The 24333-nt window shown below is 48.4% G+C and overlaps 1 protein-coding gene across 1 annotated transcript; it reads left to right on the forward strand.

Annotated features, from left to right (window-relative positions):
- Positions 1–1970: 1970 nt before the first annotated feature.
- Positions 1971–24330, forward strand: LMBRD2 (LMBR1 domain containing 2). The gene is made up of 18 exons (XM_075267994.1): positions 1971–2082; positions 12221–12439; positions 12641–12771; positions 13793–13903; positions 14318–14485; positions 15512–15722; positions 15802–15876; positions 16680–16793; positions 17981–18164; positions 18652–18833; positions 19116–19249; positions 20915–21020; positions 21104–21201; positions 21402–21505; positions 21805–21851; positions 22407–22512; positions 22748–22874; positions 23167–24330. Exons 2-18 carry the CDS (start codon positions 12266–12268, stop codon positions 23231–23233), a joined length of 2139 nt encoding a protein of 712 aa, XP_075124095.1. The 5' UTR covers positions 1971–2082; positions 12221–12265; the 3' UTR covers positions 23234–24330.
- Positions 24331–24333: the final 3 nt, after the last annotated feature.

Here is a 24333-nt window from a genome sequence, read left to right on the forward strand (position 1 = left end):
ACATTAAATAGGGGGAGATTAAGAGGGACCTTAAAGGGATCCTATTACTCAGACATGATTTTTTTCTAAGTACCACGTCGGAATAGCCTTAAGAAAGGCTATTTGTCTCCTACCTTTCGTCGTCTTCTCCGCGCCGCCGTGCGCCTATGATCCCGGTTCTTGTCGGTATGCTAATGAGCTCTCTCGCAGCACTGGCGGTGGGCCCCAGCGCTCAAACAGCACTGGGGGTGTCCCCAATGCTGCGAGAGAACCTCTACCGCGCCACCTCCTCTTCTTCAGCAGCATCATCTTAAGCCTCTTCTTCCGGCGGTGGCTTGTAACGTCTAAGGCCTCGGACTTTGGGCAGAGCAGACTGCGCATGCCCATAGGCCACGAGAAAATGGCCACTTCCAATACTGTGCAAGCGGCCATTTTCTAGTGGCCTGTGGGCATGCGCAGTCTGCTCTGCCCAAGGCCTTAGACGTTACAAGCCACCAACAGAAGAAGAGGCTGAAGATGACGCTGCTGAAGAAGAGGAGGCAGCGCTGGAGAGAGTTCTCTCGCAGCATTGGGGACACCCTCAGTGCTGTCTGAGCGCTGGGGCCCGCCCCCAGTGCTGCAAGAGAGCTCATTAGCATACCGACAAGAAACAGGATTGTAGGCGAACAGCAGCGCGGAGAAGACGACAAAAGGTAGGAGATGAATAGCCTTTCTTAAGGCTATTCCGACGTGGTACTTAGAAAAAATCATGTCTGAGTAATAGGATCCCTTTAAGGTCCCTCTTAATCTCCCCCTATTTAATGTCCCAACCTCCTCCATTTGCCACCAGTTTAATAACCCCCTTCATCTGCTACCAGTTTAATGTCCCCCCTTCATCTGCCACCAGCATACTGACAAGAACCAGGATTGTAGGCGAATGGTGGCGCTCAGAAAACGACGAAAGGTAGGAGACGAATAGCCTTTCTTAAGGCTGTTCCGACGTGATACTTAGAAAAAATCATGTCTGAATGATAGGATCCCTTTAAACTGGGGACAGCTGGAGGGGACATTAAAAAATGAGGGTCACTGGACGGAGACATTAGGCTGGGGGCAATTGGAATAGGACATTAAACTAGGGACAACATGTCCGCCTCTAGTTGTCCCCTGTTTAATCTCACCCTCCAGCTACCCCAGCTTAACTCTCCCCCCCATTGGCCCCCAATTTAAACTGGGGCACGAGGAGAGAGGCTTCATACTTTGGGGAAATTGGAGGGGAACATTATAACGTGGGGTTATATAATGTTGGGGTGACTGTAGGAGCAATTATACTGTGTGGGGGCACAAAGAAAAATGGATGAGAATAGGCGGAGTCAATGTAAAAGTGGGTGGTGCTAAATTTGTATTTCTGATTTAGTAAGAGCTTTAATTTTCAATGGTCACTCTAACACATAAAACCTGTTATGTTAGGGGCAGCATGGCGTCTCAGTGGTTAGCACTTCAGCCTTGCAGCGCTGGAGTCCTGGGTTCAAATCCTGCCAGGAACAACATCTGCATGGGGTTTGTATGTTCTCCCCATGTTTGCGAGGATTTCCTCCCATTCTACAAAAGATATACTGATAGAAAATAAAAAGTACATTGTGATACCCTTATGGGGCTCACAATTTACATTAAAAATAACCCCCAAAACCTGCCATGCATTGGTTACCAGGGTCAGTGTGTCTTTTAGAAACTTCCCTAGATCTTTCCCTTAGTGTACACTATGTCCCTATAAAGCTCCAACCTCACCTACAACAACACAGATCAAACAGGAGCTTTTATCAATCACATCGCCCATAATACACGACCAACTGGACTCCAACAAAATGGCCGCTGTAGTGGAGACAGAAGCGTTACGAATGATCTCATGCCATTTGACACCTCTAGCGCCGCCGCGGCCGCACTGTGGGCAGGAAGTTGTGCTCTAGTAACGTTCCATTACCTGTACAGGGCGGAAGTGTTCCGGAAATGACGTAAGAGCCGAGGTTTTTCCTCTCCCTGTTGTCAGCTGAGTGTCCCTGGGCCGTGAGTCCCGGAGGCTGGAGGGGACTGGGGGATGAGTATTGGCGGGTAGTGACCCTGGAGCAGGTGAGGGGGCGCCATTCATGTTACCCATTCATCACACTGTGTTGTTATAGCTGTGTCACTCGACCTGCCTAGGTTATTGTACTGTATGGGATCACAATGGTAACATATGGGCAGGCAGGAAGAGGTTAATGTGCCCTGACGCGTCCGTCGTAGAGCTGATGAAACGCGCGGTCTGACCGCTTTCACGTAAAAGCGATGATGTGCGGCGTTGAAAGGGTTAAGAGCCCTATGGAAAAATCCGCGTTCGTAGTTGCAGGAGGAATTTGCGCAGTTTACGTTAATTTTATCACCGTTTTAAGGTGACGGGTACGTCCTCCAGATCCTGAGCTGCCTGTCATAGCTGAGGGTTTGGTACTGTGATATAGTGTAACAAACCCTCAGGGCGTGAGAGAGATAAGGCACAGCTGGTGTGTTTGGCTAGACCGGATACGGTTGTAGCAAACCCTCAGCTGTGAGATGTTTTGTGGCTACGTAGGGGTCGGAGGCGACGGTGTCACCTAAACTAAGCGAATGGTGTTGCGTGATGACCTCACAGCGATGTCGGAATTGCAGTGCGACTCCATTCGCTGACGTGAAAGAGTCGCAACTCTAGTCACGTGACCAAGTCACCATGTAGTGTAACCTTAAAGGGGTCCTCCAGGGAGGCTTTATATTCTGTATGTAGAGATTTGACCCCAGGTCATGTGATCAAAACTGACCCCGTGTCACTTTACCTCTTCGTAGCTGAGCTATGGGCGCCGGCTTTACTATAGTCTTCCAGTCCCCAAAAGCACAGGGGGGGGGAGGAGGAGGATCGCCCTGGGGACTGGTGCTGGTTTGGACCAAGCCTGGAAATCTTAGGCACAGCGTCTAAAAACACAAAAAAGATCAGCTACGGAGAAGTTTTTGAAGGGGTTTCCGCCTGCACAAAACTCATTGAGAACTTCCCCTTTAATGTAAACCATCCCAACTAGCAAAGTGCTGCGGAATGTGTTGGCGCTGTATAAATAAAGTTATTGGTATACCGTCTGCGGTCAGGATCTCTGATGTGCTGTGACTCTTATGACACAGGCACAGCCCCTGTTACGGCCCTTTGTCCTCTGGCTAGTGAGGCGCATCTCCTGCAGTTACTATCCTCTCCATCTTGTCACATGATGGCGCATTGTTAGCAAACCGGGTCGTGCCCGTCCATCCGTGCTGGGAGGTCAGGAGTTGTATTTAAAGGGATTGTTACCACTTAGACAATCCCTTTCATCTTCACTTCTGAGAGCAGGAGCGCCTATGTACTAGTTTGCTACAATGTATCAGTGTGGAGTCCAGGCTGTTGAGCTCACAGAGCATTGTCTAGACTGGATACAATGTATCAGTGTGGAGTCCAGGCCGTTGAGCTCACAGAGCATTGTCTAGACTGGATACAATGTATCAGCTGAGAGCAGGACTAGCTATATACAGGGTCACTGCCTCTGAATGGACACAAGAGTCTTCTCAGTCACTGACAGCAAGCAGAGATCTTGTACATGGAGAAGAATAGAAACAGTTGTACTGTGCATGGCTTCCAGCTGATAAGGACAAGTGGGAGGAGCTATGTGCCGCTATCCGCATACATACATTGCTTGCAGTGATGCAGATTAGCTGACCTATAGGGCTTCTATATATCCTTTCCAGTTGAATGGCCGCTCAGTTTACAGCTGCTGTAAAGTGCCCTTTAACCCCAGTATCTGGACTTGTGGGCGAGGCCAGGGCCGCCGATAGGGCAGTACTACTGGTACTGGCGTCAGGGGCCCGGCCAAATTGAAAAATGGGGGGGGCCCGGTTTTGGCCCGCCACCGTGTGCCGGCCCCTTGGCGCCCGTAGCAGTTATTGTGTATGTCCTATTTCAACTCAGATCTGCATCCAGAGGACGCAGATCTGAGTTGAAGACATACGCGGCTGAAGCAAGGAGCTGACACAGGTCAGCTTCTCGCTTTGCCGCTGCCCGCCTCTCTCCCTGACACATATGCAGCTGAAGCGAGGAGCTGACATGTTATCACATCGCGTCTAAAAGCCAGTAGCCAGCGGCAGCGGTGAAGCGAGGAGCTGACACAGGTCAGCTCCTCGCTTCAGCCATCGCGTCTACAAGCCAGTAGCCGGCGGCGAAGCGAGGAGCTGACACAGGCAGGGCCGCCATCAGGAATTTTGGGGCCCCATACAGCCTAAGGAGGTATTGTGTGCTTTGTAGTTCTCCAGCTAAAAACTTATATATTATATATTATTGCCCCAGTTCCCTCTCCGCAGTGCCGCACACCCGATGCCCCAACAATCCCCCCCGTCCACCTTCTAACATCTTTCCATTGCCCCCTGTACCCATACCTCCCAACTTTTGAAGAACCACAAGAGGGACAAAATGGGCGGCGCACTTTGCGCGCCGCAGCAAATTTAGCCCCACCCACTGTTATGTTGACTCCACCCATTCTCATTAATTTTTCATGTGCCCGCACACTGTATAATCCTCCTACAGTCACCCATAAATATATGTCCCCCCTCTATCTCTCCCCCAGCTTCATATACACCCTTCATCTGCCCCCAGTTTCATGTCTCCCACCCAATCTCTGCCCCCAGATTCATGTCTGCCCATCCATCTCTGCCCCCAGTTTCATGTCCCCTCCATCTCTGTCCCGTTTCATGTCCCCCATCTCTACCCCCAGATTCATGCCCTCCATCTCTGCCCCCCAGATTCATGTTCCTCCATCTCTGCCCCCATATTCATGTCCCCTCCATCTCTGCCCCCATATTCATGTCCCCTCCATCTCTGCTCCCATATTCATGTCCCCTCCATCTCTGCTCCCATATTCATGTCCCTCCATCTCTGCCCCCATATTCATGTCCCTCCATCTCTGCCCCCATATTCATGTCCCTCCATCTCTGCCCCCATATTCATGTCCCCTCCATCTCTGCCCCCATATTCATGTCCCCTCCATCTCTGCTCCCATATTCATGTCCCCTCCATCTCTGCTCCCATATTCATGTCCCTCCATCTCTGCCCCCATATTCATGTCCCTCCATCTCTGCCCCCATATTCATGTCCCTCCATCTCTGCCCCCATTGTCATGCCGTCCTCTCCATCTCTGCCCCCACATTCATGTCCCCTCCATCTCTGCCCCCACATTCATGTCCCCTCCATCTCTGCCCCTATATTCATGTCCCTCCATCTCTGCCCCCATTGTCATGCCGTCCTCTCCATCTCTGCCCCCATATTCATGTTCCTCCATCTCTGCCCCCAGTGTCATGCCGTCCTCTCTCTGCCCCCAGTTTCACGTTCTACATTACACTGACTGACTTACCTTCTCCTTCGTTCCCTCGCAGCTCTCTGCGCGCCTCTCTCTCACTGGCGCACAGTTATAGACGCGATGTGACGTCATCACATCGCGTCTACAAGCCAGTAGCGGAGGCAGCGAAGCGAGGAGCTGACACAGGTCAGCTCCTCGCTTCAGCCGCATATGTGACAGCGAGAGAGGCGCACAACGGCGAAGCAAGGAGCTGACCTGTGTCAGCTCCTCGCTTCGCCGCCGGCTACTGGTTTGTAGACTGTCAGCTCCTCGCTTCGCTGCTGCCGCCGGCTACTGTAGACGCGATGTGATCACATCGCGTCTACAAGCCAGTAGCAGCGGCGGCGAAGCGAGGAGCTGACACATGTCAGCTCCTCGCTTCAGCCGCATATGTGTCAGCAAGAGAGGCACGCAGCGGCGAAGCGAGGAGCTGACCTGTGTCAGCTCCTTGCTTCAGCCGCGTATGTCTTCAACTCAGATCTGCGTCCTCTGGATGCAGATATGAGTTGAAATAGGACATACACAATGACTGCTACGGGCGCCAGGGGGCCGGCACACGGTGGCGGGCCAAAACCGGGCCCCCCCCATTTTTCAGTTTGGCCGGGCCCCTGACGCCAGTACCAGTAGTACTGGCCTATCGGCGGCCCTGGACACAGGTCAGCTCCTTGCTTCGCCGCTGTGCGCCTCTCTCGCGCCTCTCTCGCTGTCACATATGCGGCTGAAGCGAGGAGCTGACCTGTGTCAGCTCCTCGCTTCGCCGCCTCCGCTACAAAGGTGTATTAATAATGATGTAGGCTGCTATGCTACTAGCATAGCAGCCTATTTGGGGGTGGGACTTTCACTTTAACCTTCTGTTCTGTTTGGGTCAATATGACCCGAAATGATTTTTGAGACCCTGCAGATTTTTTTAAATGAGGATTTGAAACTAGTGGTTCCTTGACTTTTCCTCATTTGTGGTGCTCTACAGTTTTTTTTTTTGTTTTTGTTTTGTTTTTTTGTTTACTTTTTGCTACACGCTGATTGTTACACTTGTACTGTTCGGGTCAATATGACCCGATAGCATTTTATACTGTTCTACAGGTTTCTGATTATTTCTGTTTGCAAAAGTTATGTTTTTTTATGTGTACTTCATCTCCAAATGGTGGTGGTTTCACTGTTCTTATCAGTAAGCAAGTAATTATCTAGTCTGTTTGTGAGAGAGGAGACTGGTTGTCTATCATTCAAAGGGTAAAAGTTTGTGGAATTGCGAAACCGGTCGCCACATATTTAGAACTACAATGTGTCTTGAAAGGTTTCATGACATTTCGAGAGTACTGCGGTTTGATTCTAAAACAGATAGAATGGAAAGAAGAGCTAAAGATAAACTAGCCCCTATTAGAAATGTTTGGAATCAATGGGTAGAGATTCTACCAAAATTGTATAACAGTGGTGAAAATGTAACTGTTGATGAGCAACTGGTGGCATTCCGAGGTAGGTGCCCATTCAGACAATATATACCAAGTAAGCCAGCAAAATATGGCATCAAGATCTGGACACTTTGCGACAGCAAACGTTCATATGCTCTAAATGTTCAAGTGTATACAGGAAAAGGCCCTGATGAAAGACCTGAAAAAAATCAGGGTATTCGTGTTGTTGTAGATTTGACTCATGGACTAAAAGGACATAATGTCACATGTGACAACTTTTTTACATCCTATCAACTAGGGCAGATGTTGAAGAAAAAACAACTTACCATGCTGGGTGCTATGAGAAAAAACAAACCTGAACTACCGCAAGGTATCCTTCGCAAGAGAGAGGTGTACAGTTCAACTTTTTATTTTTCTGGAAATACAACTGTTGTTTCTTATGTTCCGAAAAAAACCAAACAGGTAATTCTCCTGAGCACAATGCACCATGACAATGCCGTAAGTGATAGAGAAGACAGAAAGCCTGACATTATTTTGGATTATAATGCCACAAAGGGAGCAGTTGATACTTTAGACCAAGTAATATCAACATATACATGCAAACGCAAAACCAATCGGTGGCCAATGATTTTATTTTATAACATACTGGACGTTTCTGCATACAATGCATTTGTCTTATGGAGAGAAATCGACCCCGATTGGAACCGGAATAAGCTGCATAAAAGAAGATTATTTCTTGAGGAATTGGGAAAATCCCTGGTGAGGCCATATATTGAGAGCAGAAAAGTGACCCCCAGAAGTGAGGGAGCAGCAGCCATTGTAAAAAGTGTCCAGCATGCTCAAGAAAGAGACTCCACATCCACGGCCTCCACCAGCACAGCTACCAGCAAACAAAGGAAGAGATGGAGCTTCTGTCCATCTTCCTGTGACAATAAGACTAATCTGACATGTGCTGGATGTTCAAAATATCAGTGCAAAGGACGTGTCTTATTATTGTGCTCAGTGTAAAAACGCATGAACATGTTCAGTTTTTTCTTTTTTCTTTCTAAAATGGTTGAAGTTTTTATGATTTTTCATTTGTTGATTTATAAAATTTGTTTTCAAAAAATTAAATTTCATGTTTTAGTAATAGTAATGTAAAGCTTCTTTATTATTTGTGTGCAGAATGTCAACAATCGAAGATCATTGCAAAAAGCCTGTGTAACCTTTCTATGAAAAAAAATTAAAAAAATTAAGTTTGAATTTAAATTTTTCTTTTGTTTATGATCAAACATGTTCACATACAGTATTTCAATGAAAAAAGTATTCAAATAAACCAATTAGAGTATCTAAAAATCAAGAATTAATAGGTCGGGTCATATTGACCCGGGAACAGTACAAGTGTATAGCAAATGCGAACAGAACAGCAGGGTTAAAGGAGTGTTCACGTTGCGTTTTTGGCCTCCCTTGCCGGGATACGTTGGTAACCAGTCACAATCAGCTCCCCACTTATCCCTGCACGGAGAACTGCAGGCCCCCCCTTTTTTTTATGCTTAAACGGGTTTTATTGAAGATTTTTCAAAATAATACAGAACGAACAACAAACATGAAGTCGAGCAATAATGAAAAAACATAACAGTCCGCGGACAGAGAGGCCAAAAAGACCCCCCTCCGCACAAATCAAATATAGCCCAACGAGAAAGGGAAAAGGAATAGACAAGAAACAAACAAACACAAGACGAAGACTAAAAGAACCACAACGGAAGCAAAAGAAGAAAAGAAGAAGAAAACAGACGGCCATGTCACACTCAAGCAAAGGCAGAAGAGAAGGCAGACGACTCCTGCAACATAACCCAGGGATGCCAACGAAGTTCAAACTTGGAATAGTCAGGGGAATCTTCCGCCACTAAGGTCTCCATCCGCTGAATAAGAAGGAACTCCTGGAGGAACTCAATCAAGGAGGGAGGGGTAGGGCTGCGCCAGTGTCTGGGGATGACGGTCCTGGCGGCCACGAGAAAGTGCCCCAGGAGGTCCTTCTTAATCTCCGACAGCTTACCAGGGATAACCGACAGAAGTGCCAGCTGGGGAGAGACAATCACCGAGCGCCCACTGACCCTGGAATACAAAGAAAACACCGCGTCCCAAAAGGGGCGCAGAACGTCACAGTCCCACCATATGTGCAACATAGTACCCCTAGCGGAGCCACAGCGCCAACATAAGTCCGGAACAGCGGGAAAAATCCTATGGAGAAGCACTGGACACCTATACCACCGGGACAGAATCTTATAATTCCTCTCCTGAGCACTACAAGGGAGGGCCAGCTTGTGAGAGAGCAAAAAGGACCGGTCCCAATCCGCAGATGACAAACCCACAGGAAGGTCGGCGTTCCAAGCGGCGACGTAGGGAGGGAGTTCCGCAGTGACATCCGAGAGGAGAACATCATACAGAAGCGAAAGGGCACGAGAGGGGGAGGTCTGACGCCCGACATAGGATTCAAGGGCTAATGGAGGAGAAGAGAGGCGAGGAGTGAGCAAAAACTGCTTCGGAAAGGACTGGAGTTGAGCGTACTCCAACCACGAGAGGCGCAGGTCAGGGTGAGAACTACACAGCTGGGCGAACGGAAGGAGCGGAGAATCACCCGCCACCTCCTGAAGACAAGTAGAATCCGCTCAGTCCCAGCAGAGGAACCGGTCAACCGAACAACCAGGAGGGAACATAGGGTTGTCGAAGAGGGGAGTCAAAGGGCCCGGGACACGGGCCAAGCGGCCAGAAGAATAGACCAGATCCCATACTTTCAGAAAATGCGAAGGGAGAACATAGAGGCCAGGGGATTTAGGACGAAAGTGCGGAGGGATCCATGGCCAAGAGGAAAGCGAAGACGAAATAAGATCAAATTCGATGGAAACCCACTGCTTATCATGGCGATGGAACTGCCAATCGAACAGACGAAGCAAAACCGAGGCACGATAGTAAAGGCGCACATCCGGGAGACCAACGCCACCCCTATATTTACGCCGGACAAGAGTACTGAACCCCAGTCTGCTCCGAGAGGAACCCCACACAAACTTCCCGAACAACGACTGTACCCTGGCTAAAAAAGCTCGGGGAAGAGGGATGGGCAAGGCCTGGAATAGGTACAGGAACCGAGGGAGGACATCCATCTTAAGGGCATGAATGCGACTAAACCAAGAGGGGAGACGAGCTCCATAGGAACGTAGATCAGAGGTAATAGTATCCAAAAGCGGGAGATAATTAAGTTGGAACAGGGAAGCAGGATCAGGAGAAATACGGATCCCCAAGTATTTGAAGGAAGAGGGTTGCCACCGAAACGGAAAAGACCGAGACAGGAACTCGGCCTCAGAAGGGGGAAGTGAGACATTAAGAGCCTCGCTCTTAGATAAATTGACCTTAAAATTGCTAAGGGCACCAAAGCGGGAGAATTCACGTAAGACAGCCGGAAACGAAACCCGTGGTTCAGAGACATACAGCAGAAGATCATCCGCATATAGCGCCGCCTTGACCATACGGGAACCCAACTGAATACCGTGGACATCGGGGCAACGACGCAACGCCACCGCCAGATGCTCCATCACCAAGGCAAAGAGCAAAGGCGAGAGGGGGCAACCTTGGCGGGTACCATTGCGGACCGGAAAAAAATCCGAGATCACTCCGTTCACCCGGACACGCGCCGACGCATTCCCATAAAGAGCTAAAATCTTGCCCAGGAAACCGGAGCCGACCCCGATCTGTGCAAGGGTCTCCCGAAGAAAACCCCAATGAATGCGATCAAACGCCTTCTCGGCATCGATTGAGAGCAAACAAAGAGGAACCTTAGAGGAGCGGGCTATAGAGATGGCCAGAACAGTTTTGCAAACGTTATCACGCGCTTCCCGACCCGGGATAAAGCCGACCTGATCACTATGAACCAAAGCGGGCATGAAGGAAGAGAGGCGATTCGCCAATAATTTCGCATATAATTTCACATCAATATTGATTAAGGAAATAGGCCGGTAACTCCCCGGGCATACAGGGTCCTTACCAGGCTTAGGAAGCACAGTGATCAGGGCAGACAGGGATTGCGCAGAGAACGGAGACGAATCCCCCACACTATTAAACACCCGCGCCAGATCCGGGGAAAGGAGGGAACTGAAACATTTATAAAGGCGAGCAGAGAACCCGTCCGGTCCCGGCGCTTTACCCGCGGGTGTAGACTGGATTACCGCGGCGACTTCTTCTAACGTAAATGGCGACTCAAGGGCTTCCGCGTCAGGGCTAGAAAGAGAGGGAAGAGCAGTGTCGGCTACATACTGTCGGATCTTGTCTCTAAGCCCCCCCCTTTTTTTTAATGGCCAGTTCTTCGTGCAGGGATAAGTTGACAGCTGATTCTGACTGGTTACCAACGTATCCCGGCAAGGGAGGCCAAAAACGCAATGTGAATAAGCCCTGAGGATTTATTAGGAGGGCTCTTATAGATGGTGCTGGCTCTCTATAGGCGCTGTCACACGGAGCAGATTATACCTGCAAATAGAATCTGATGAAGCCTTGTAATGCTGCAAAATAAAGGGAAATGTAATACAGAATTGGTATGTCGCAAAATAAGGTAGTTTTAAAATGGCGGCGGGGGGGGGGCAGACACTTAGGCTGTATGGGGCCCCAAAATTCCTGATGGCGGCCCTGGGCGGGGCAGTGACAACCCCTCAGGATACAGCAAGGCTGCCAGGTAATAAATGATGCAGCAGATCTATTCTATCATATCCCTGGTCAGGTCTCTTATGTTATTTTTGATCCTTGCTGTTACATTATATACGCACTGATTCCTAATCTATACCTGTATACACTGAGCTAATGACAGGGTGTTCCCGATGTTTGCCGTATACTGGGCTGGGTCACTTGCAGGATGTTCTAGGGTTGCTGTATCAGGAGGGTGCACTTACTTCTCCTTCTCTGTAATAATCACTTCCGTCTGGTTACTATTTCACAATCCCTGAGCTGCACACGTGATACTTGTATAGGGCGGTATAAGTTTAGTGACACCCAGACAGTGATGTGTGAGGAGATTGTGGATGTATAGTGAGTGGGGTGAGTCGGCCATATTGGATTTTGCTTCCAGTCCATCCTCTTCTTCCTCTTCCCCTTCAGATAGATGTAATGCAGCTACATGTTAGTGACTGTAAGACGTCCCGAACCACGCAGAACAATTGTATCCATCCTATAGCGGTTTGGATGGACAGACGGACCTCAGGTCATCAGTATTAAAAATCAATTTTGGGCCAGAAATCCCATTGAACAGGTGTAACCGGTATAATCTGTAATCCCATATAAGATGTCACGCTGGGTGTGGAGAGGCGACGCTGCGCACTGGGTGCTATCATGGCCGAGGGGACGAACCCTGTGACCGGGATATAGATTGTATATGTTGTGTGATGTCCAGTGATATAGTGACGGCTTTACCATCTTCTTCTCCTATAGGATTGAACCCCGACTACGTTCCATAATCCCCGGCGGTTGGTAACAATGAGCGGCGCGGCCCTTGGTATCGAGGTCGTTTTCGTCTTCTTTCTTGCCCTTTTCCTTCTACACCGATTTGGAGACTTCAAGAAACAACACCGGCTGGTGCTGGTGGCCACGCTGCTGGCCTGGTGCCTGTGCTTCCTCATTGTGTTCATCATACCGCTGGATGTTAGTACGGTGAGTCATCCGCTCCTCCTGACAGGCGGTGTTAACTGAGGGACATAATGGTGCCCACAGATCGTAACCATGTATACATCTGCACCTAGGAAAGTGGTATACCAAGGATCTGACCCGCCTGACATCACGGCTTCTGATATTACATAAGTCATGGCACTAGAGTGAACAGAGTCTTATGTTTTCTGTCTGTTGCTCCTTCAGACAATATATAATCGATGCGTGGCGAAGAATGCCGTCACCCCCTCCCCCATCAATGTCAGCCAGTTTACGACAACCACCAGACCCGCCGTGACCAACGTCTCCGCCGCCGAAGCGTCTTCTCGCTCTTTAAGGTCTGTATAATATGTCGCCAGTGACTGAATTACTGGACAGAGTTCACATGTGACATCCACGTTGTAGATTTTCGCACCGAACATGATAAAGCTTGTGCAAATGTCTAACCTGTTCCTTACTGACAATAAAAAAACGTCCGTCTAAGGCTACGCTCATATCTGCATCCTCCGACGGTCCAGAACAACAGACGCAGCCTGTGTGTCCGCTCTCACTCACAGCCCCACTTCAGGCCCCGTCTGAGAGAATTCAGGTCATCTATATATGATCGGTGGGTGTCCGGCCCCAGGGACCCCTACAGAGCAGCTGGTTGAAGAGTCCGTTGTTTTTTCCTTGTGTTTATCAGTCACATGGTACAGCCAGCAACTCAGTCCCATTCAAGTAAATGGGTCTGAGCTGCAATACCAAGAACGACCCCTACAGTATGAATGGCGCTGTGCTTGCTTTTCAGTGAGCACTCCCTTGAATGCTCTTCAATCAGCTGATCTGTGGGGGTCCTGGGTGTGGATGGGTCATCAATACATCAATAATGGAAACCCCCTGTAACACCTATTGTGCACATTCACAGCACTGTACATGGGAGGGCTCCCCCTACAGTTCTGGCAGCATTATTACTTTGGCTGGCCTCCTCATGGAGACAAAACAGCCACAATATTCTGTACACTGAGAACAGCCTAAGGCCTAAAGGACCCCGTTTTGGCTTCCATTGGTGATCCCTCATGAACGTATGTGGCAGAAGGTTTCCCAAGACTTGCACAAAACGGACCGTGCAAGCATAACGGTAATGAGACACGATCCTGTGATCACATCATCAGCACAATGGCAGCGATCAATGATCATGTCCACGTGCGACGCGCGGCTTCACTTCTCACCAGGCTCCATTCATGGCCACTCCGGCCCAGGAATGGAGGGGAGGGTGTAGGTACCAACCAGTGTGGCTTTCCATTTCTCCTCTTGTACTGTATACTGTATAACAGAGTGTATATATCATATCCCCGTGATATTCTCTGTATTTCTCGTCAGCGCTGAGAGCAGTCCACTCCAAGAATGCTACAAGCCGTGGAGCTACATCCCCAGGGGCATCATGCCCATCTTTTGGCGCGTGGTCTACTGGACATCCCAGTTTCTTACTTGGTGAGTATCAATAGAAAGGCTCGGCCTCCGATCAGCAGATTTCCTGTCAATCTAGCCATACACATGAGATGGCCGTCAGCCGTGTGACCGCTATCTACTGACCCCCACACAGGAGTGAGAATGCTTTCAGAAATAGAAGGGTTAATAGTTTATTACTTTTGTAAATCCCATCACTATTTGGTGTGACCTTTGCCCTCTTCTCAGGACTCGCAGACAGTTTTTGGCAGGGAGGTTGTTCCCGCCGCCATCTTGGAGAACTGAGCACAGATCTCCTATGGATGTAGGCTTGTCCAATCCGTCTGTCTCTTCATGTCATCCCGGGGACTGACGCTGACACGTTATATACCCTGAGTAGTCATATATATGTATATAGCGCTGCCATGTAGTGTAATGTTGTACGTCTCCATGTTACAGGATCCTCTTGCCTTTCATGCAGTCCTATGCACGATCCGGAGGCTTCTCTATCACAGGAAAAATAAAAACGGCCCTGATAGAGAACGCCATTTATTACGGCACCTACTTGCTGATCTTTGGCGCCCTTTTAATCTATGTCGCTGTCAACCCAAAGTTTCACCTTGAATGGTAAGAAATCTTACACTGTGATGTCTTTATCTTTACTAATGTCATTTTTCCCAGTAGTCAAAGCCGGCCGAGGCGCCATTTTCCTGGTGGCGCATGGAAGCCTCCATTTTGGGGAGGATATCCATTGCCATGACAAATCTCCCAGGCTCTATGCAGCCTACAGTGACTTACTGTAACTTAGCAATGTATTAGTGACCAGACCCCCGAGGGGACCTAAAAATTACAGTAAAAAGAATGGAAAAAATTAAAAATGCAATTCCCTCCCCTTTCCCTAGAATAGGGTTAAAGGGGTATTCCGGGAGTTATCTCTAGGATAAGTCATCAGTATGTGATCAATGGCTTCCATCACTCAGGACCCCCAAAGAGGCACCGCCGCCATTTCCCTGTCCCGATAACATCACTTTCATCAGTTGCAGGGAGCAGCAGCAGCTCAGCCCTAGTCAAGCTGCAATACCAAGCACAGCCACTACAATACATACGGCGCTTTGTTACCAGGGTCGGTATTAGGAAAACTGTGGCCCTGAGCAAAATTAAAAGGGGGGCCCCAAATTCCGATCTACCAACAACGCCATCGTATCTCCAGTGGCAGTCCATTAATTACATATATATAATAATACATATAATAATAATACATATATAATATATAATAATACAGCATTACCCGTGACTTCGTCCACGTTGCCCTCACTCCCTACGCAAATCACCTTCTATGTGGCCTTAGCCTCCCCCTGTGCACCCGTCCTCCTTCCTCCTGCATGCGCGGCAGCGCCGAGGCAGTTGCCCTGCCGTGCCGCAACCAAGGGCGCCATTCCCATTCATGCACAGCAGCCGGACCCGTCCGCGGCACATAACAACGCCCCCCGCCAGTGCTATACAGACAAACTCCCAACGGGTGGCCCACGACCCCACTACCTATTCCCTCCCACCACCCCTCCACCACCACCACCAATCCATTGAACAGGATTTTTAGGACTAGGACTCAGATGTCTCCTGATGGTACATAAATGCTGCCCTTGTTTTTTTTAGGTACCAGCTGCAGACTATAGGAATAGCTGCGGCCAACACTTGGGGTCTCTTCCTCCTGGTGTTGCTGATGGGGTACGGCCTGGTAGAGATCCCACGCTCCCACTGGAATGGGGCAAAGAAAGGCTACCTCCTGATGAAGACCTACTTCAAAGCGGCCAAGCTCATGACCGAGAAAGCAGACGCCGAGGAGAACCTGGAGGACGTCATGGAGGTGAGGGCGACCTCCTCATCACTACGGTAGACGTCACCCGCTCATTCTGACGTGTCACAATTTTTTTCTTTGTGTGCAGGAAGTTCGTAAAGTGAACGAGTGTATTAAGTACAACCACCCCCTGCGGAAATGCGTGGACACCATTCTACGAAAGGTAACAGAACGATGGACTGGAGGCCATCTATGACCGTTCTATGTTGGGGTCACTACCTGGGCAAGGGCACCAGCTGGGCCAGCCGCATCCCGGGGGCCTTAGGCTACTGCGCAGGATGGCGTCTGAAGCAGCTCTGTTTATATTCCAGTAATACGTGCGGAGATGCAGTACCCTGGACCACCACTATACAGTGGATGGCGCTGCAGCTCTACGCCTATTACTTGAATAGAAGCAGAGTGACTTCCAGCCCTGTCCTATGATGATGTGTCTAACGACGATGTGGGTTATGGTGTCAGAGCTCCACTGATAGGACACTGGTGACCGATCCTAAGGACTGGTCAGCAACTGATAAGCCTGGAAAACCCCTTTAAATATTGTCTGGACAAGGCAACCCCTTTTCATATACCCTATTATAACTAAGCTGGGCTCCCACTCTCCACAGCTGATACACAGAGAATGCAGAAGGAAGCAGATAGTGCTGTTTCCTGTGTAGTGGCCTGACCTGGTATCGCAGATCAGTTCTCATTCACTTGAATGGATGCTGAGCTGCAGTCCCCTTGTTTGGCCACTACACAGAGAACAGCGCTGTCCGCTTCCTGCTCCGTTTTCTGCATATACGCTGCTGAGAACAGATGACTAATAGGGGTGTTACGTGTCGGACCCCCCTGATCTGATATCATAGACCTTTCTTTAGAATAGGTCATCAGTAGTTTTAGCCCGAAAAAACCCTTAAAATAAATGAGTAACCAATGGTTTAAGTGATTTTTTTTATAGGTGTTTTTCTGACTTTTGTGTATTTCTAGTGTCCTACCGAGTACCAGGAGAAGATGGGGAGAAACATGGACGACTATGAAGACTTCGAAGAGAAAAACATCAACTATCCCAGCGAGAAGACCCTCGTAAAACTCCACAAACAGGTAACAGGAAGGTGTTAGGAGTTGTCAGGATGGAATGATTGTTTACTGTTTGGTTGATGGGGCTCTGTGAGGGCTCATTTATTGTGGGGTAAGTACTTTTTATTGGTATAATTTTCATGTACAATGTCTTGATCAATTTTTATTGCAATTTTGGGGGGGAGGTGTAATGACCAAAATTTACGTTCACTGTATTGGATGCCTTCCCGGCATCCGCTGTAATAGAAAGGTGGATGCCGGGGAGGGTTAGATGCCGGCACAGGTACCGGGGCCTACGACATGGCTACGCTCCTGCCCTGCAGGAAGCCAGCAGCGGCAGGAGTGATGCTGTTATTCCCACCCCCCAGAATACTTTATTAGTTGTTATTATTATTATTATTATTATTATAATAATATATATTCTAGCATCTGTCCATGACTTCGTCCGCTTATATTTAGCCAATTGTTGTTGTTGATGATCCGCCTGCTCTCGCGTCTTGGCTCTGATACATTGCTGCATATACTGTACGCATATGGAGAGCCTACTCAACTGTGCTACAGTGCTGCCTAAGCTCTGCTACATCTGGCCATTTGGATTACAGGGGTTTGCTTATGTCAGTGTCTGAGCAGCTTCTGTGTTAGAAACGGCTGAACGGATGTTGCTGAAATTTGCCACAGTTCTCCCCCATCAGAGGCTGAACACCACATTCCCCCGTTGCACTCACACAAACTGTATGCCCCATATACTCCTTGCCCACAGCCTACATGTTCTCTACTCTCCTGACCTTCCATGAGACTCCATTTTCTGCAGCTTTCACTCTGTCCGTTTCCTCCCATATAGCTCCGCCCACAAATTAGAGTGTAGCTCCACCCACACAATAGTGTGATGCTATCCAAGAACGGCTCAAGAATCTAAATCCGTTCATAGCGGTTGTGAAGTGACGTCATTTACCGGGATAAAAAGTAGCCTATGTTTTATTCAGGGTTCCAATCTACGTATGCGGCAAATTTCAGGCAAATACGTTAATTGGTTTTTGCGTGATTGAGGAACAAACATCCAAACATGCAAACTTTCACAAATATTAGTAGGATAGGATATATAAAATATGTATAGTTATTTCCGTATTTAAATCCTAAAGGTCTGTGTGAATTCCTGTCATGTGAATAAGCTCCATATTGCGGAGTCACTTATGTTACCTCTCTATCCACAGGTGATCTATGCAGTGCAGAGACATAATCGAACCCAGGTCCAGTGGCGGATGCTTCTAGAACAGGCCTTTCACCTGGAAGACGTAGCCAAGAATGAGACTAGCGCCACCAGACAATTCGTGCACAGCTTCCCTCCTCTAGAGCCAGAAAGCTGGATCGCCAAGCGCTTCTACACCCCCTCTGTTGGTGGGTACTCTACTCTGACAGAACGCTAGCTTTATTTTGGACTGTTTTTATCAGACTTAAATGTTACTTTCAGGATTTACCTACTTCAATAGGCTCCGTTCTACTGATTCCGACATAGTTGGAATTTTTTCTCTAGCCTCTACGGTTCCTGAGCAATCAGCGCTGTTCGTTTCAACACCCAATATGCTAATTAGCCTCTCTACTGTCAGGTGGGCGGTCCTAGGCTGGAGCAGAAAGACAGAGACCGCCCAACTGGCAGTGGAGAGTATAATTAGTATCAAAAGAACTTCACTGATTGCTCAGGAATAGTCGGGGCTAGAGAAAAAATTCCAACTGCGCTGGAATCGGTGGAGTGGCGATTATTAAGGGATTCATAAAGTACCAGGTGGCGAGGGGTCCTCCTTAAAGTGCACAGATTGAAACATTGCTGTATTTTTTTTCTATATACATAGGCTTTGACGTAATGAGTGTCTTTTCACTTTCACAGAGTGGTACTGGGAGTGTTTGTTGCGCCCCTGGTGTTCCCGGATCTTAGCGGTGGTCCTGGCCATATTCTCCGCCGTAGTGGTGTGGTCGGAGTGCACTTTCTTCAGCACACGTCCCGTCCTGTCTCTCTTTGCTGTGTTCATACAACAAGCTGAAAGAACCTACAACTATATTTATATTGAGGTAAGGAATGAGTCCTAAATTTACCCTTGGGTGGGGGGTGATTATCTGATCACTGCAGGCAGCTATTGGGGGCCATGGGTATCATTGGCCTATGATGACTAAATACCATTACGTGGGGATGACTCAGATACAATGTAATGTGATGATGGGCCAGTGGTATTATCTATAGAGGTGTTATCTGTGTCTACCTTCTACAGAATTAGCAAGTAGCAGTCTATTATTAAGCTTAGTGGGCAGAGTGAAAATTGCAGGATATACTTTAACTGTATATTGTGATTGCAGGTGGCCTGCTTCCTGACCATATTCTTCCTCAGTATCTGCGTCTATTCCACAGTCTTCAGGATACGAGTCTTTAACTATTACTATTTCGCTTCCCATCACCAAACGGACGCGTACAGTCTCCTGTTCAGTGGCATGTAAGTACTCCGCCATGACTTGGTCTCTTAAAGGGGTTTTCATACTCATGACTTTTCCACAGGCAGTGATATATGGGATTTGAACGCTCCGACCCTGCACCGATCAGCTGTTCCGGAAGAAGCTGGTGCAGTGGACGGAGAGCGCATACAGTCTGCTGCTATTCAAGTAATCAAGTCAGCGCTGCAGCCGTGTTCACTGCACCAGTGTCCTTGTGGGATTAGGATATAGGATATGTATCAGATCAGTGGGGATCAACTCCCAACACCCCTGCTGATCCTCTGTTAGAGCAATCCTCTGTTAGAACAACCTGTGACATTTGGTTGAGTGCCACAACCTCATCACTTTATACTAAGCACAGCGCCCTACACTGTATAGTGGCTGAGCTTGGTATTGCAGCTCAGACATGTTCATTCTGTTAATGCATTAGGTGCATTGTTCTCCCATGCAATTGAGTTTAAAGGGATTCTACCATTAAAACCTCTTTTTTTGTGGATAAGACGTCGGAATAGTCTTTAGAAAGGCTACTCGTCTCTTACCTTTAGATGTGATCTCTGCCGCGCCGTTCCTTAGAAATACCGGTTTTTACCGGTATGTAAATTAGTTTTTTGGCAGCGATGGGGCCGTCCCCACTGCAGCTCGAGAACACGATCCTGCGACACCTCTATCTTCGGCTGGATCCTCCCCTTCTCTGTCGTCTTCCTCCTGCGTCACCTGCGACGCCTGCGCAGTTGGCTCTGCCAGTGAGACACCAGCAGAGCCGAGTGCGCATGCTGGCTCGCGGCCATTTTGGGAGGCCGCTCTTGCTCTTGTAGTTCAGTGCAGGAGTGGCCTCCCAAAAATGGCCGCCGGCCGGCATGCGCACTCGGCTCTGCTAGTGTCTCACTGGCAGAGCCAACTGCGCAGGCGTCGCAGGTGACGCAGGAGGAAGACGACAGAGAAGGGGAGGATCCAGCCGAAGATAGAGACGTCGCAGGATCGTGTTCTCGAGCAGCAGTGGGGACGCCCCCATCGCATTTTCAGCGCTGGGGCCCGCCCCCATCACTGCCAGAGAACTAATTTACATACTGGTAAAAATTGGTATTTCTAAGGAACGGCGCGGCGGAGATCACATCTAAAGGTAAGAGACGAATAGACTTTCTAAAGGCTATTCCGACGTCTTATCCACAAAAAAAGAAGGTTTTAATGGTAAAATCCCTTTAAGGCTGACATATAAAATGGCAGTCTTAATGAAATCCACTAGTCCCTGGTCAAGTCATCAGGAAACTTTGTGACCTAAATGAAAAGAGTGCCCCTTTGGTCAAGATACAGTCACTTCTGGCCAGAGTGATCAAAAAGTTAACCTTCCAGGTCGGAGGCTCCTCTGATCCTCGCAGCTCCAGGAAACCATGAGACACCCTTGCTCTAGATTAGGGTCACATCCTTCATCTAATCAACGCTGCCATCCTGAGCATTTGGTGATTTTGTTTATCCAGTTCTGTTCAGCTATTCCACAGATATAAGCCCTTCTAGTGACTACTAGCCAGGTGGGCGGTAACACTGCTCTTTTTGGAGGCGGGGTCTCTGTATGTCTTGCTCAGGGTGACAGGTTGAGAAGTGAATCACTGTATGTAAGTGACTCCTGCTGATCCCTATAACATACTAGTCTGTGACTATTCCTTCCGCAGGCTGTTCTGCCGTCTGACGCCTCCCTTGTGTCTGAATTTCTTGGGTCTGACCCACATGGACGGGTCGATATCGCACCAGAATGCGGAGCAGACGGCCTACACCTCGGTGAGTGCAGAAGCCTCCGCTGACCACACGACTACGGCCGCGGAGATCTTACCCCGCCACGTTGTTTTCTTTCCTTTCCGCAGATTATGGGATCGTTGAAAGTTTTGCCGCTGATCGCCGACGGCTTCTACATCTACTACCCCATGCTGGTCGTCATCCTCTGCATCGCAACTTACTTTAGGTAAGATCTGCAGTGTCTATTTTTCCACATGGTTAAAGGGATTTTCCAAAATTTGAACCAAGTAGAACCTGGGGGTAGCAAGTTGCTGGACAACCCCTTTAAGTATAGCGATGAGCAGATCCAGAGACATCTGGGCGCCGCTTATCTCCTGGCTGGAAACCTCTTTTCTCTACAACTTGTCTTTTGTCTTTACCTCTCAGTTTGGGGACGCGCTGCTTGAACTTACTTGGATTTCAGCAATTTATGGGGGACAATGACATGACCTCTGACCTGACCGATGAGGGGAAGGAGCTAATAAGGAGAGGTACAGTCTCAAAATAAACTTCTATGTTAAAAAGGTGGGATGCTCTGCGGTCGGCTACGAAAAGGGACATGGGAGGGAAGCACAGGGGCCATTTAAAGGGAAACACCATCTCAAAACCCTAAATATTAGGATTGATGTGGGAGATTCTCTGATAGTTATTATTGGGCCAGGCGGCCATGTTGAATGTTTTTTCTTGAGATGATTGGTGGCTAAGGTGACCGTCAGACCACGTACCCTCTGTCTGTATACCTATATACAACCTATACCAGAAAAAAATAACCCCTTACCTCTAATTGTAGAGAAAAGAAAACGTCAGCGGCACGAGGATGGAGAAACGCGCAGGAGGGTAAGAGCAAGGGTCATTTATAGACATGTACTTCTGTCTTTTGTTAATGGCCCTCATTGGTCTGCTGCTATCAGTGGCCAGACCCAGAAGCGAGGGTTTAATTTTCCTGCAGCACCTCCGCAGGAGAAATGAGGTATTGCATGGTGGCAATTGAAATCAGATGTAAAGCTGGTCATAGTCTTTGGGTAGCAGTGGTAAGTGTTCATGACTTATCCTCAGGAGAGGTCATCAATTGAAGATCAGTCGGGGTCCTACACCCGGGACCCCTACCGATCAGCTTTTTAAAGAGGCCGCAGAATTCAGGTGTGAATTTCAGTCTTTTCACGACTTGCCAAGCCCCATGTCGTACTTTGTATAGTGGCTGAGCTTGGTATCACAGCTTAGCCCATTCACTTGACGTAAGACCAAGCTGCAAACAGGCCATGTGACCAATGAACGTGATGTCACTTGGCCTGTGAATCGGGACCTGCATCCAAAAATAGGCAGAGTTTCCAGACTCACCTTATGTATGTTATATCTTGCCTACGATCCATAGAGGCTTATCTTCTGTTGCAGGAGTGGAAGGAGCGTTACGCCAGTAACAGGGAAGATACCAGCCGGAACAGGAACGTCAACTCAGAACCTAAAGAGCCGACCTACACAGAAATGACCGCCAGCCGATGTGAGTGTCACGTGGTGCGAGCCCTGTTATGTCTGTGTGTATAGTATAGCTCCACCTTGGCATGGTTAACTCTATATAACTTTACCTGTATGCTGACCATAGTATGCAGGAATCCTCAGGCTATTATGGCGCACTAGGATTCCAGCTCTTGGGCACATCTGAGAATTAAGGGCTGGAGTGTAACATATATTTCTCTCCATTTTGTCACATCCATATGTCACTTAATACCGTTCAGCATCGAAGTACACCCGGTCGAATAACCGAACAGAGCGGGATCGGATAGAGCTCCTGCAGGACGCAGAACCCCTGGATTTTAATGCGGAAACTTTCACAGACGATCCGCTGGATTCCGAGTCTGGAAGGTGAGTTTTTGCTTTTTATTCATTTGGAAAAGTGAATTTAGACAAGGGGAAGTTGTAAAAAAAAAACCTTTATAGTCGTCTCGATGGGGAACTGCAGCTTTGAGTTCTGCAGGAGCACAGCCACCTCCGACACTGGGAAGCAGCTGAATCCGTATCGGACCCCACTAATCAGATACTGAACCGGAAGACCACCTGGGCATCTGGTTAGGCGTTGCTTCTACAGGACGGTAGGATAGGGCGCCTCCTCTCTCCGCAGGACTTACCAATATTCTCTTCCATCACCCTACTTTAGATACCAGCCAGCCGGACGCTACTTGTCCATGTCTAAATCCAACAGCAGGATATTCGATGATGTATAATGGCTGCCGCGGACCGAGAGAATGAACGCCTCGAACACTAAAGAGCCCATGTGAACCTCCCGCCTCACACTCTCCAAACGGTATCCGATTCCGGGCGGAGGACCCCAGCGGCCGGTAGGGTTTCTGTTTACAAGTGCATACACTGGGATCGGACGGTTTGCGGTGCAGCCAGGAGCGTGCTCACTTCTGTTCACTTCTCACCACGGACGGTGGCTTCTCTATAACCTGCATGCACATCTATACATCCTGCAGACCAAAACAGGAATCTTACTGTATATAAATCCTGATCGTCTTATCCGCTGCTCTATGTGCAGGTGGCTTATATATCATCGGTGCAAATGCTACTGCGTTATTTATTGTGGTTTTCTCTTCTGCTCGCGGTTGCACACGGCCGCTGTACAGACATTGCACAACAAGTACGGCCGACTACTCTTTACATTCAATGATGGAGAATTTAATGCAGATTTTCCATAACAATAAAGAACCCCATGCACACACTGCTGTGGATTTTCTAACCCTGCTATTGTGACTCTCTTCTGTATTTTGCCTCCATAGGGGGCAGTGTCACAATAACAGATCTACCCTATAGCAGATACAATGGGTCATGGAATTACCCAGGATTCTCTGGTTTCAGCCCCTTCAGTATTTTGGACGACCATGTGCGGTGTTTATATAGACAACTTAGAGTAGACTAATAAACGGCAGCACAGAGTATTTTAGCTTATCTCAATCTCATAGGCAGTGAAGGACCAGTCCAAATTACTGATACCATATTAGAGCAGCCATATAGGGCCCTCAGCTATAAGGGTCCATGTGCACTGCCTCATCACAGATCCTCCGTACTGCACCCCTAGTGCCCCCTTCTGTACCTCTGCTCATTTATAGGCCATATTATGGAGGTAGTCTATCTCTGTGGGACATACAGAGGAATGATATAGCAGAGGACATACAATCCTAATATTCAGCACAGATTTAATTTCTTATACTATGATATTGTTCATTGATTTTGTTATTCTGATCTAGAGCTCCAAATCCCCCGTATAGCAATGACCTTACACAATATAATTCTATCTGCCTGCAGCCACCACTAGAGGGAGCTC

This window comes from Leptodactylus fuscus, chromosome 1 (assembly GCF_031893055.1).
Source record: "Leptodactylus fuscus isolate aLepFus1 chromosome 1, aLepFus1.hap2, whole genome shotgun sequence".
NCBI lineage: Eukaryota > Metazoa > Chordata > Amphibia > Anura > Leptodactylidae > Leptodactylus > Leptodactylus fuscus.